Source organism: Erythrolamprus reginae, chromosome 6 (genome assembly GCF_031021105.1).
Source record: "Erythrolamprus reginae isolate rEryReg1 chromosome 6, rEryReg1.hap1, whole genome shotgun sequence".
Taxonomy (NCBI): domain Eukaryota; kingdom Metazoa; phylum Chordata; class Lepidosauria; order Squamata; family Dipsadidae; genus Erythrolamprus; species Erythrolamprus reginae.
Window position 1 is genome coordinate 78,537,087 of NC_091955.1, and position 13,770 is coordinate 78,550,856.

A 13,770-nucleotide genomic window follows, 5' to 3' on the forward strand; every position below is an offset into this window, starting at 1 on the left:
GGTTGAAAATTCATATCCTCAAACTTGTCTGTGGAGACTCCTCAAATGTTCAGGACATTTGAATCGGATTTTACAAAAGTGTAGGATGGGGTTAACTATTCTTTATCAAACTGTAGCGTGGAATCACATTCTGAATCTTTATGATGGCTTTCTCTCCTAATAAGAAGCAGTTTGGGTATTTTATGGCAGGTAGTTCTGTACCACTAATTAATGTGCTTATTGATGCTTTACTGTTCTTTCTCTAGGAGAACAAAGGACGACCTTTTGTGATTAAACCTATCTCTTCCCCTCTCATGAAACCCTTGCTTGTATTTGTGAATCCAAAAAGTGGAGGGAATCAGGTAAATATGGGGCATCAAACACAGAAGGTGCTTGTACCAAGAAAGGGGTTTAGAATATATGTCAGAAAAACAGTCTCAAACTTGATGAAAGCGTTAAAGGTTGGAAGTAGGTTCTAAAATAAGAAGAGAACATTGCAGCTCGGTTGAACTGCAGGTCCTTGGTAGTCTCAGAACTTAGTGGTTTTCTTGTGGACATTTCACTACCAAACTAGATAATATCATCAGTGCATCTAAAATATTAGTTCTCTTAGCTAGTGAAATATTGTACCATGCATTTTAAGACTGAGATACAAGTTTAAAATGTATTATAGGTGGCACCTCCCACCAGCACGATTGGTGCAAATGTATCCCAAACTTAAACCAAATTGCTGGGGATGTAAAGAAAAAGCAGGGACCTACTTTCATATATGGTGGACATTTATTTATTTATTTATTTTAATTTATTTATTTTGTCCAATAAACAATACATATTGAAGAGGATAGACATGAAGTATTATATATAAAGAAAAGATATAAAAGTAGAGGAGAAGATATATGAAAGGAAGAAAAGATATATGATATATGACATAAGGAGAGACAATTGGACAGGGGATGAAAGGCAGGCTAGTGCACTTATGTACGTCCCTTACTGACCTCTTAGGAACCTGGAGAGGTCAATCATGGATAGTCTAAGGGAGAAATGTTGGGGGTTAGGGTTGACACTACTGAGTCCGGTAATGAGTTCCATGCTTTGACAACTCGATTGCTAAAGTCATTTTTTTTATAGTCAAGCTTGGAGCGATTAATATTACGTTTGAATTTGTTGCGTGCTCTTGTGTTGTTGCGGTTGAAGCTGAAGTAGTCATTGACAGGCAGGACGTTGCAGCATATGATTTTGTGGGCAATACTTAGATCGTGTTTTAGGCGTTGTAGTTCTAAGCTTTCTAGACCTAGGATTGATAGTCTACTTTCGTAGGGTATTCTGTTTCGAGTGGAGGAGTGAAGGGCTCTTCTGGTGAAGTATCTTTGGACATTTTCTAGGACATGCCCATACATTAAGAAATTTTGGAACAAAATACAAAATTGGTTAAAGGAACTGACAAAATTGGAAATTAATCAAAAACCAGAAGCATGTCTGTTAGTCATTTCTGTGTATGTATGTTGGTCTTAAGTGTTTATATGTTCTGTTTTTAAAGTATATATTTCAATAATTTTTTTTAAAAAGGACTAATTGAGTTTTCTTTTTTCTCCTTTGCAGGGTACTAAAGTGCTCCAGATGTTTATGTGGTACTTGAATCCTCGTCAGGTTTTTGACTTATCTCAGGAAGGACCAAGAGATGCGTAAGTTTTGAGGTGTTTAGTTTGACCTGCTGATTCTTTATTTTCATGTGAGGCAACTTAAAACACATTGGCGTTTTGATTTGCTTCAAAGTTGCCATGCAATTACTATCTCTAATAATTAAAAACATAAACTGGCTTCTGGCCATGGAAGTGATGGGAATTTTAGCTCTAACAGAGAGAATTAACTTGAAAAAGATGACTTGAGAGCAACTAACCCTTGAACTGGTCAGTTGTGACAATTAAATATATACCTCCTTGTGCTTATTATTATCCTCTTCAGTGGGCACCAGGCAATTTTGAAAGCTAAGAGCCACACTTAAAAAGTTAGTTGAGGGAAAGATCAAAAGCAACGTGAGAAAATATTATTTCACTGAAAGAGTAGTAGATTTTTCAAGCTTTAGTTTGCAGTTGAAAGAAAATGCTAAATATTGTAAATAAATACTTGAATCAAGACTCCCTTTTCCGCTATGTATTCATAATGGTCTGTGATTAGTGTATGGATGTGTGTGCATATATCCATATGTGTATACATGCACATATGGATATATGCAGTGATGGGCTATCAAAATTTTTACTACCACACCATGGGCTTATGCATTTTGTTTCAACATCTTTCAGTACAAATTGGGTGCTCTGGGGTGGAGCTCCAAATTTTGCTACTGGTACTGCATTCCTGACCGTACCTGTAGGAGCCCATCACTAGATGGATAGATGGATGGATAGATGGATAGATGTATGTATGGATAGATGTATGTATGTATGTATGTATGTATGTATGTATGTATGTATGTATGTATGTATGTATGTGTGTTTAGAAAATGGGGTTTTTTAAATGTTTTTAGTAGAAATTTAGATTTGTTGTAAATTGTTTTTTCACTTTGTTGTGAGCCGCCCCGAGTCTGCGGAGAGGGGCGGCATACAAATCTAAATAAATAAATAAATAAATAAATAAATAAATAAATAAATAAATAAATAAATAGATGGATAGATGGATAGATGGATAGATGGATAGATGAATAGATGGATAGATGGATAGATGGATAGATGGATAGATGGATAGATGGATAGATGGATGGATGGATAGAGAGAGAGAGAGAGAGAGGGTGGGAAAGAGAGAGAGAGATACATATACCGTACAAGTGTGTGTATGTCTGATGCATATAGTTTTCTTTTGAGAGTGAGCAGACATCACAATTATCCCTTTTAATGTGTGCCAGTCTGTACACAGAAAAAGTGCCAATAAAACTCCGTTCCTTCCCTTCCCTTCCCTTCTCCTCTCCCTTCCATCTCTCCTCATTTTACATTATATCTATAGTTGCTGTAGTTTTAATTAGAGTTTTATTCCCTCAAGAGTTACAATCCCAAATCTGGTCAGGCTTCAACTCCTGAGTAACGCTAAGAGTTGAATACCATACATCTTAAAGTTGCTGAAATCAGGAAATGCTTAGGTGATCCAAAATGTTATGGGAAGTCAGATCTTGTTAATATTTCGATGGGAGATTATTAGAAAATCCTAGACTGGAAAGCTACAAATAATCTAGATGAGGGCCATAGTTTGCAATGTCTCTGTTGTTACCAAGAAAATTACAGATATTTCAGTGCCACACTGAAATTTGAAGATTTTTAAAACCTTTTTAAAAGTATCTGCCCTATAAATTAAAACATGTTTTTAATGCCACAAGATGGCACTCTTGGATATTGTCTAACTCTCGTATGATGTGTTTGTATTCCTGATCTTTTCAAAAGCAGAACAGTCTTATTTTGTTTTTATTTTTTGTTTTTTTTGTAAAAAATGTTTTCCACTATGTCTATATGTGAAAAAAAAAGGCTTCACGTAATCAAGGGAATTGCTAGTAGATGCCAAGCCAAGTTTCAGAAAACAAGAGAACTACAGAGAAGCTTGTTGGATTTTTTAAAATTTTGTTTAAGCATCAGAGTACAATTTGTTATTTTGGGGGTAACATTCCACCAGTCAATTTGCATAATTGCTTTAAACCAAGCAACTGTTTTGCGACATAGTGCAAAATGTGTGATTTAGGCTGCTAACTGGTAAAAAGCCTCAAAACTCATTAAATGCAATACTGAGAGGGGGGGAAAAACCCATCTGAATTGATTAGCAACTGCTTTCCGGGCTCACTTGCAATTGGTGGCTTTAGCCTGGCTTTTAAAGTTTGGCTGATTACTGGCATACCGATTTCTGAAAGGGCCTTTTAAAAAAAGATTTGAATCCAGAGTACTATTCTGAAAAACATGAACCCAAAGTTGCTTTTTTAAATCAAAAGCCAACTGTAAAACTGTAGTTGCAGCTGTAGTTACAACTACGTTGCCTCCAAACTGATCTAACCATAGTTCACAAAATCATATACCAAAATGTCCTTCCTGTTAAGAACTACTTCACCTTCAAACGCAGCAACACAGGAGCATGTAACAGATTCGAACTAAATTTAAACCACTCCAAACTAGACTGCAGAAAATACAATAGAGTGATCAACGTCTGGAATTCACTACCTAAATTCACATAGTTTCTTCCCCTAACCCCAAAATCTTGTCTACACTTGACCTCTCTCTTTTTCTAAGAGGTCTATAAGGGATGTGCATAGGCACACCACTGTGCCTACCATCCCTGTCCTACTATCCTATTGTCTTCTTATAAGAAGGAGCAATTTTTCCCATAGGAATCAATGTAAAAGCAAATAATGTGTGCGACTGGGGAAACCACAGGGAGGGTGGAGGCCCTGTTTCCTCCCTAGAGTTTCCTACACAGGCACCACAGAGGCTTCTCCCCACCTTTTCTGGCCCCATTTCCTCCCAGGAGATTTCTAGAGAGGCCCCATGGAGGCTTCTCCCCACCATTTCCGGCCCTGTTTCCTCCCAGGAGATTCCTGGAGAGGCCCCACAGAGGCTTCTCCCTGCTTTTTCTGGCCCTGTTTCCTCCCAGGAGATTCCTAGAGAAGCCCCACGGAGGCTTCTCCCTGACTTTTCCACTTACAGTTTCAGAGGCTCAGGTTTGTAAGTAGAAAACAGTTCTTGAGAAGAGGCAAAAAAAATTTCGAACACCCGGTTTTTATCTTGAAAAGTTCGTAAATAGAGGTGTTCTTAGGTAGAGGTACCACTGTAGTTAGAATGGAAAAAGCTTCTTGGATTAGAAGTGAAACATTTTCAAAAGGAAAATAGAATAAGAAAGTCTAGTTGACTTTTGAGAAAAATAGCACTTTTGGGACAGCCATGCTGTGGATGATTGGGAGCCCCCATAGACACATGACCTGTGTTACCTTCCTCACCATACTTTATTTTAGTAAGGGGATTGGCTTTAGAATGGAGTCTGACTTTGCCGGAATGGAGTACTGTAGTTGGTACGGCAAAATCAATTTTCATTTCTTGAGTGAGTCCATTTTATTTGTGCTCCTGATAATAAATGCTTGACTAGGGAGCTTTGATCACATACAAGCATTTTTAAAATCTGTCTCCATGATTAAAAAAAACCTTTGTCTTTGTTTTCTTCCACTAGGCTTGAATTGTACAGAAAAATGCCAAATCTGCGAATCCTGGCTTGTGGTGGCGATGGAACAGTAAGGCCGAGTTCCTTTTCATTAGCTTTCTTTTTAACATCAGGAGCAGTGGCGAAATCTAAAAAAAATTGCTACCAGTTCTGTGGGCATGGCTTGGTGGGCGTGGCTTAACGGGGTCATGTGACTGGGTGGGCATGGCTATGTAGTCATGTAAGAACATAAGAACCTAAGAAAAGCCATGCTGAATCAGGCCAAAGCCCATCGAGTCCAGCATTCTGTGTCATACAGTGGCCCACCAATTGTCCATGGAGATCTTGAGCAGAAAGAGAAGGCAAAATCCTCCCTTTCCCTTGACCCCTCAACCAACATAGAGGCGGCACTTGGACATCCGTTTCAATAACCACCGATACACTTGGTATCCATGAATCTGTCTAATGTGACTGGGTGTGTGTCAAAAGACAGAAACTCACTTTAACAATGTCTTGCTGGAGCAGGGGGTTGGATAGATGACCTCCAGGTCCTTCTATCCCTGGATTCCTGTACTCTTTCAAGGTATCCTCTGAAGTTATCACCTTTGATTAGGAGACACTACCGTTGATTGTTGGTGAAAATTACTAAAATAAACTAGGCTTTAACTGTTTTTAATTGACTTTAATAATTGAATTTTCTGATTGTTAGCTTGGGTTTTAATTCTGTATGTGACATGGAGTCACAAGCAAGAGAGATGAGCGTCTATATAAATTCAATCAATCAATCAGTCAATCCTTGGAGATTATAATTATCTCTCTTGATCCTTCTATCTCTCTATTTATCCCTCCTTCCCTTACTCCTTCCATCCCTCCCTTTGTCTCTCTCCTTGAGAAATAATGTAATATTGAAGAATGTAACACTACTAACTAGTCAGTATCACCTGTCAAAAGCTTTAAACATATTTTAATGAAGGTTAATTATGCATTCCTTTCACACATGCTTGTCTAACATTTGTCTTGCAGAACAGAGTATTGATTTGTGTGTGTGTGTGTGTGTGTGTGTGTGTGTGTGAATGGAACAATTTAATTATTTTTTATTTATTTTTTAATTTTTGCCTTGTTCTATTTACCCAAGCCAATTATGTTTTGGTAATCAGGTATTCACCGTGATAGCACGAGAACACTGAATTGTGCAAAATCAAACAATGCCAATGCTTATGTGTTAGTAGAATCCTACAAATGCTTAGCGTGTGGTTTTATTCTTCCTTATTTTCAAAGATGGGTTTCTAAAATATATTTATGGAAGACTGGACTCATTTGTTTAATGGGTATGGAGCTCATCTATGCCACGGGGCTGGATTTATTACCTTTAATATCTTTCCCTTGCCATTTCACATTTTGAGCAAATGGGGGCAGTGCGGCCTCATCGGTATGAGCCGTGCCTGATTTATCTTTCCTGAGATTATATTTGAAGGAAATTAATGTTGTGTTGTTCTAAAAGCCATTACATTTAGAAATGAAAATCTTGTTCAAATGGATCTAGTGAATATTCAGTAAGACTACTTATTACTTTGCATTATTGAAAGGAAACAGAAAGGAGGAGATTTTTCTTGTGTCCCTGTTCAGAATTAACCTTTTTTTCCCGATGATAAATGAAATATTGTCAATTCAATTTCTTCCTGGCCTCAGATTTTTCCATCAGGCTTCAAACCTAATCAGAGGGTCTCCTATCCCAAATCTAAAATATCAATCTGAGGAATTAAGTCTCTGTGAATTATTTCATCATGCCTTCTAGCATAAGTAACAATGTCGTTTCCTAAAATGTTAAAAGCAACTCTGAGCCATATTTTGAACTCCCCAAATTTTATGTATCCAAAACCTGACTCTAAGGCAGGTCAATTTGTTTTCCTGATGCTGTTCCACCTAATTTTCAATGGAGGGCATCTTGGTGATTGTCCTTATAGCAATTCTCTTAAATATTCTTCCTTAACTAATATGAATTGGTGGTTGGGAGGGGAATGGGGGAAATATAGATAGCTATTTGTGACATCTAAATTGACATCTAGAACCCTGGTGGAATAGTGGTTAAACTGCAGGCAAACTCTCCCCACAGCTTGGAGTTTGATTCAGATGGAGCTCAAGGTTGACTTAGCCTTCCATCCTTCCAAGGTCGGCAAAATGAGGACTGTTGGGGGCCATATGCAAATTATGCTTACATTGTAAATAGCATTTTAACAATAGCATTTAGACTTATATACCGTTTCATAGTGTTTTTACAGCTATCTCTAAGTGGTTTACAGAATCAGCATATTGCCCCCAACAATCTAAGTCCTCATTTTACCCACTTCAGAGGGATAGAAAGCTAAGCCAACCTTGAGCCGGTGGTGAGGTTTGAACTGCTAAACTACAGCTAGCAGTTAGCTGAAATAGCCTGCAGTGCTGCACTCTAACCACTGCTCTTTGAAACTGCCCAGAGAGTGCTGCAAAGCATTAATGCTGTTGCTATCTATATGCTTTTCTCTTGGACGGGATCAAAGCAGAATGCATTACATTGTTCAGTTATACCTTATATTGCAGAGGTGAAATGCTCCTGGTTTGCTCGTGCCTGTCGGTCATCAGAGAGCCAGTCGTAAAGGAAGCACAAGCCTCTGCCACCCGCCAGGTGCCACCATTTGGGTTCTTTTACCCTCTGTGCATGTGCAAAGCATTCTGGGTAAAAGAACCCAAATGGCAGCATCTGAGTGGCTGGGCGTGCCTCGCGCTGCCTTTACAACCGGTTCTCTGACGACCAACAGGCACGAGCGAATAGGGACCATTTCATCCCTGGTATATTGTGTCATTCACAGAGAAAACAAGCTATGATCTTTGTCCAGTGATCATTCAGATTTTTACAGTGCAGATAAGGTAGCCCCACATTGTATCTGGAATTCCCCCATCTGTCTATTTCCATGAGTTTTCATGTTCGGATTCTTCCTCATCAATCTCTTCCATCAACCACAGGAATGAACAGCACTGCCTAGAATTGCAACCATAAACTCTGGTTAGACCCGTTCTTTCGGTATGGGCTAGAAAGTAACTTCCAATTCTGTCACTGTTGATGCTTAGGTTGGCTGGATCCTCTCCATTCTGGATGAATTACAGTTGAATCCCCAGCCTCCTGTGGCTGTGCTTCCGCTCGGCACTGGGAATGATCTTGCTCGCACTCTCAACTGGGGAGGGGTAAGTCTGAATACAGGTGTGACTGGGGAAGGAAAAGTACAAAAATATTCTTCTAATTGGTGCACTACTTTTCAGGCACAGAGTAGAAGGTTCCTACTTCAACTTTCACTTTCCTCCCTCCCCCCATTAAATGAAATAAACACAATCATGGCGGGGATAGTTGGCTACTTGGCCCTAGATGACGACGACTACTACTACTACTACTACTACTACTACTACTACTTCTTCTTCTTCTTCTTCTTCTTCTTCCTCCTCCTCCTCCTCCTCCTCCTCCTCCTCTACCTGCTCCTCCTCCTCTCCCTCCTCCTATTATTATTATTATTATTATTATTATTGTTATCATTGTTGTTATTATTGTTGTTAGCATTATTATTATTATCATCACGCAGTCCTAGGTGCTTGGGAAGCGCTCGACTGGTGATGAAATACGAAATTTATTATTATTGTTATTGTTATTGTTATTATTATTATTATTATTATTATTATTATTATTTCCCAGTATAATCTAATATTTGTAAAACTTTATGCATAATATTTTATGGATTTCATATCCTCTGTCTTACCCAAGTACCAATGATGGGAATTATGAAGATTTAATTAGCTGCTTTTGGGTAAATACTGATGAATATCTCACAGGCTAGTCAATGCATCATTTATTAAGACAAAATATTGATTATTTACATCTGCCTACTTTGTCTGTCCTACTTCAGGGATATACCGACGAACCTGTTGCGAAAATTCTCTGTCATGTGGAAGATGGGGCTATCGTTCAATTAGATCGTTGGAATCTTCAAGTGGAGAGAAACCCTGATTTGTCCCCAAATGAACTTGAAGATGGAACACATAAGGTTAGTGTGAAATCTTTCTCTATAAAATGTCAACTGGCAAAGCAACTTGCAAACTGATAAAATGGCACAGTAGCCAAAGACAGAAGCACATTCCAGACTTATCCCTCTCAAGGCTGTATCTCAGGGTTCCTTACAGTAGCTGAAGGGGAGTGACTCTACAATCCACAAAATTGCTCCATTGGCCAATGTGATTGATGACACACACTGGGGGAGGGGGAAACAGGGTCATGATTGGGGCCATAAATTATGTGAGGTCAGAACTGGCTTCACTTGGGAATGTGCTAACATGAAGCTCCTAATAAATAACTGGATTTCTTTTGAAGCTTGGCTCAAGGCTCATGATTTAATTAGGGCATTCATCAGAACTCTGACATAAAGTAGACTAGAATTGGGAGATCAGAGATCATGCAGAGAGGCTATGGAATATTTCTAGATGTGGAATCCTACTATTAGCTCATTTTTGACCATTCTCTGTTTATTTGCTCCACTGTGTTGGCTATTTATTATTTTCAGACCTGTCAACAATTAGCCAGTAAATCAATAAAGTAAAACCAACTCACCAGTGAAAGTATTAGGAGTCCTATTTATGCAAATCCCTTATACCTCTTCTAGCAATTCCAATTAATAGTCTACTTTTATGAGTATGAGTAAACAACATTGTTCCAAAATTATACACACTTGTATCTGAAATAACAAAGTTAACTTTGCTTAGTGAGTCCTAGTGTTTGCAATTCTATTTTTTTCCTATATTGCCTTTTCTACAAAGTTAAGTTTCTTTTTCTTTTTTACTTCTGATCTCATCACTGCAGCTCCCCCTCAATGTTTTCAATAATTACTTCAGCCTCGGATTTGATGCCCATGTCACGCTGGAATTCCATGAATCTCGAGGTGAGAGAACTAAAGCTATCTCGCTCAGAGTGTGCATTTAGAAAAAAGGATTAGATACACTTAACATGTGCCCTAAAGGTGGCCGGTATGTGTTTAATGCCTATGGAATAGGTAGAATTTGGCCAGCTGTGAAGTTACAGTATAGAGTACAAGAAAAGGGAGAAGAAAATTGTTCCTATTCTTAAGAAAATAATGGAAGAGTTAAGGAAAAGGTGAGAAATGTGAGTTTCTCTTCAGTGAGAACATGCTTTGTATTTATGGTTAGTTTCTACAAACAGATCAGCAACAGCTAAAGGATTATCATGTGCCAATGCTCTGAATGAATAAAAGATACTGCAAATACTTAGTCAAATGATGAGGAAAAATTTAACTATTGTGAAGTTTCAACAAACAACACATCCCAAATCACGGTCAGGTCAATGGCTACCACTGTAAAGATGACATATTTCCAATTCAGAAAACATACCAAAATTTAGAATAATTTTGTCTAGCTAATTTTGGCATATTTAAAAAGAAAAACTGGATTTATAGAGACCAGCAGAGAATTGTTGATTACATATAAGATATATATTTTTATGTAGGTCACCTGAAACAGCAAAAGACTGGCCCGCTGTGCCTCTGCCGGCAAAAATAGAGATTGGGAGTGCTGCCTGCAGCCCTCTCGGGCTCAGTTTTTGCTGGCAGAAGGTTGCAGAAGGCCGTCGCAGCTGAAATGAAGCTCAGGAGCCCATTTTCACTGCTAGAACACTTGGGCCACCATAGGCGCCCCTGACACAGTGATGTTGAGCTGGCCACGCCCACCCTGGCCACACCCACTCTGGCCCTCCAAGGTCAAACACAACCATGATACGGCCCTCAATAAAATCGATTTTGACATCCCTGCATTAGGGTACGTGCCTGGATGATGGGAGAATACACTGACGATACCTAAAATTCTTCAGAATCTGGATGATTTATTCCTATGAATTTGGAACATCAAATCTTATTTGTCCTTGTTTTCATGCTATAATCAAGCCCAATTCAGAAAGTTTCTCTCCCCCCACCTCATTTTTCTTGACATGCCAGATTAAATAAAAGTCTGCCTTCTTGATGGAAAGAGCAAATACATGGGGTTTTTTCCCCCTCCACGTTACAAAGGCAGCAAGCAGTCCGATTCATAATGAAGGCTCGTGGAAAGGCAAAGAAATGACAGGGTTGGCAGTAGCACTTTTATTCTGCATGAACATGTGCTGGAATACTTGCCAAATATGCTTGCAGCTAAATATTTTGATTGATGATTTCTGCGTTAGAAAATTTATTTAATAATGAAGCCATAACGCTTAATAAAAGAATAAATGAATGTTATTCCAGTGTAATACATGCATATGCATTTCAATAAACAGAGGAGAGAGAAGAACTATGGCAAGGCAAGCTGTATATTTTAAAGCAAGAATTCGGTGAGATAGCACCTACCATGTTTTCTCCAAAATAAAACCCTGTTTTATATACATACCTATATATATTTGCCACCAAAAAAGACACCAGGTCTTATTTTCGTGGGTGGGGAATGTCGTCCACTGACTCATCTCACAGAAACCTCTTCTGCTAATTGGGACATTTAGGATAAATTATTTGGATTTTTCTCCCCTTTTGAATTGATATATTTTAGATCCCTGTAACAGTTAGATAAAATTTAAGACTTACCGGTAGTTGTTATGATTGGGAATTCGGGTTTCTTTCTTTTCTTTTCTTTTCTTTTTTAAAGGGCGATTACAATAAAAGTAATGGTAAGAAATATATATGAAATTGATATTAAGGATATACAGTGGTACCTCTACTTAAGAACTTAATTCGTTCCGTGACCAGGTTCTTAAGTAGAAAAGTTTGTAAGTAGAAGCAATTTTCCCCATAGGAATCAGTGTAAAAGCAAATAATGCATGCAACACCATTAGGAAAGAAATAAAAGCTTGGAATTTGGGTGAGAGGAGGAGGAGGAAGAAGAGGAGGAGGACAGTTGCTAACAAAAAAAGAAGGTGAAGTGAGGGGAATTTTAAAAAAAATCCAAAACTTTAAGGCTTAAAAAAAAAAGAGGGACTCTAAGGCCGTGAGGAGGAGCACGTGCCTCCCATATACCTGGTGTGAGGCTGCCTTCCATACACTGCGCCAGAGAGAGAAATCCAGGCAGGCGAGAGGGAGAGCACAACCGAAAGGCTCCCTGGCAGTCCAGAAAAGCCCGAGATGGCCAGGATTAAAGGGGGAATGGTAGGAAACTGGCTAGGCCTCCGTGCCACTCTCAAATTTCCTGGGAAATTTTTCCGGGCTCAAGTTCTTAAGTAGAAAATGGTTCTTAAGAAGAGGCAAAAAAATCTTGAACACCTGGTTCTTATCTAGAAAAGTTCTTAGGTAGAGGCGTTCTTAAGTAGAGATACCACTGTATCGAGGAGATTGAAGCATGACAGCCTAAATGATCAGATGAAGCAGCTAAAAGAAACGGTATTAGCTTTTTAAATGCATATAAGAAATTTGAAGGAGGTTCTGGGAGGACATTTTTGGGCTCTGAAAGGCCTGAGGGGGCAGGGGAAGCCATTTTTTATCTCCCCAGGTTCCAAGAAACCCTCTAGAGTCTGGGAGGGTGCAGGGGGACGGATGGCATCGAATTATGGGTATGGCCACTCACATATGTGCAATAGCATGTGTGCATGTTCTTTGGCATCTGAGGAAAAAAATGTTTGACATCATTGGGCTAGAAAGGCCTTCAGGAAAGGCCTTTAGGAAATGTCTCTGCAGCCATGTGACAGAGTTCCGGATCGATCCAGAACTCTGTTATCAGCTAGAGCCTCGAATGGTGCAGTGGTTAGAGTGCAGTACTGCAAGCTACTGCTGCTGATCACCAGCTGCCAGCAGTTTGGCAGATCGAATCTTAGTAGGTTCAAGGTTGACTCAGCCTTCTACCCTTCCAAGGTCAGTAAAATGAGGACCCAGATTGTTTGGGGGCAATAGGCTGACTCTCTGAAAACTGCCTAGAGAGAGCTGTATAGCACTCTGAAGTGGTATATAAGTCTAAATGCTATTGCTAGAGAGGTCTTCAGGAAAGACTTGCCGGCAGCAGAAGAAATGGGCCAAGATGTACGAGGCCTGGCTGCAATTGTCTGAAGGTGAGTAGTAGGGCAGCTCTACCATCCCCCATCTCCACCCTACCTTAATTTTTACCTGTGTATCCTGGAGTGGACTTATTTATTTATTTATTTATTTATTTATTTATTTATTGGATTTGTATGCCGCCCCTCTCCAGAGACTCGGGGCGGCTAACAGCGACAATAAAACAGTGTACAATAGTAATTTGGTATTGATGATTAAAAATCAATTAATATAAAAACCAAACATACATACATACATACCATGCATAGAATTGTAAAGGCCTAGGGGGAAAGAGGATTTCAATTCCCCCATGCCTGGCGGCAGAGGTGGGTTTTAAGTTGTTTACGAAAGGCAAGGAGGGTGGGGGCAGTTCTAATCTCTGGGGGGAGTTGGTTCCAGAGGGCCGGGGACGCCACAGAGAAGGCTCTTCCCCTGGGTCCCGCCAGGCAACATTGCTTAGTTGACTTATATTGGGTGCTTGTGTAAAAATCAAGCAAGGACTTACTTTCTGAATAGATTGTATTTTCGGGGAAACACAGTACATTTTCTCTTAATGTTA

The 13,770-nt window shown here is 39.2% G+C and overlaps 1 protein-coding gene across 1 annotated transcript in view; it reads left to right on the forward strand.

Moving 5' to 3' along the window:
- The window catches only part of DGKI (diacylglycerol kinase iota), a 167,065-nt gene that overhangs the window by 21,155 nt on the left and 132,140 nt on the right, over window positions 1-13,770 (forward strand). The window contains exons 9-14 of the mRNA XM_070754972.1: window positions 246-341; window positions 1,579-1,661; window positions 5,170-5,230; window positions 8,245-8,358; window positions 9,069-9,206; window positions 10,016-10,094. Coding sequence (XP_070611073.1) covers window positions 246-341; window positions 1,579-1,661; window positions 5,170-5,230; window positions 8,245-8,358; window positions 9,069-9,206; window positions 10,016-10,094 — 571 coding nt within the window. The remainder of the gene's footprint in view (window positions 1-245; window positions 342-1,578; window positions 1,662-5,169; window positions 5,231-8,244; window positions 8,359-9,068; window positions 9,207-10,015; window positions 10,095-13,770) is intronic.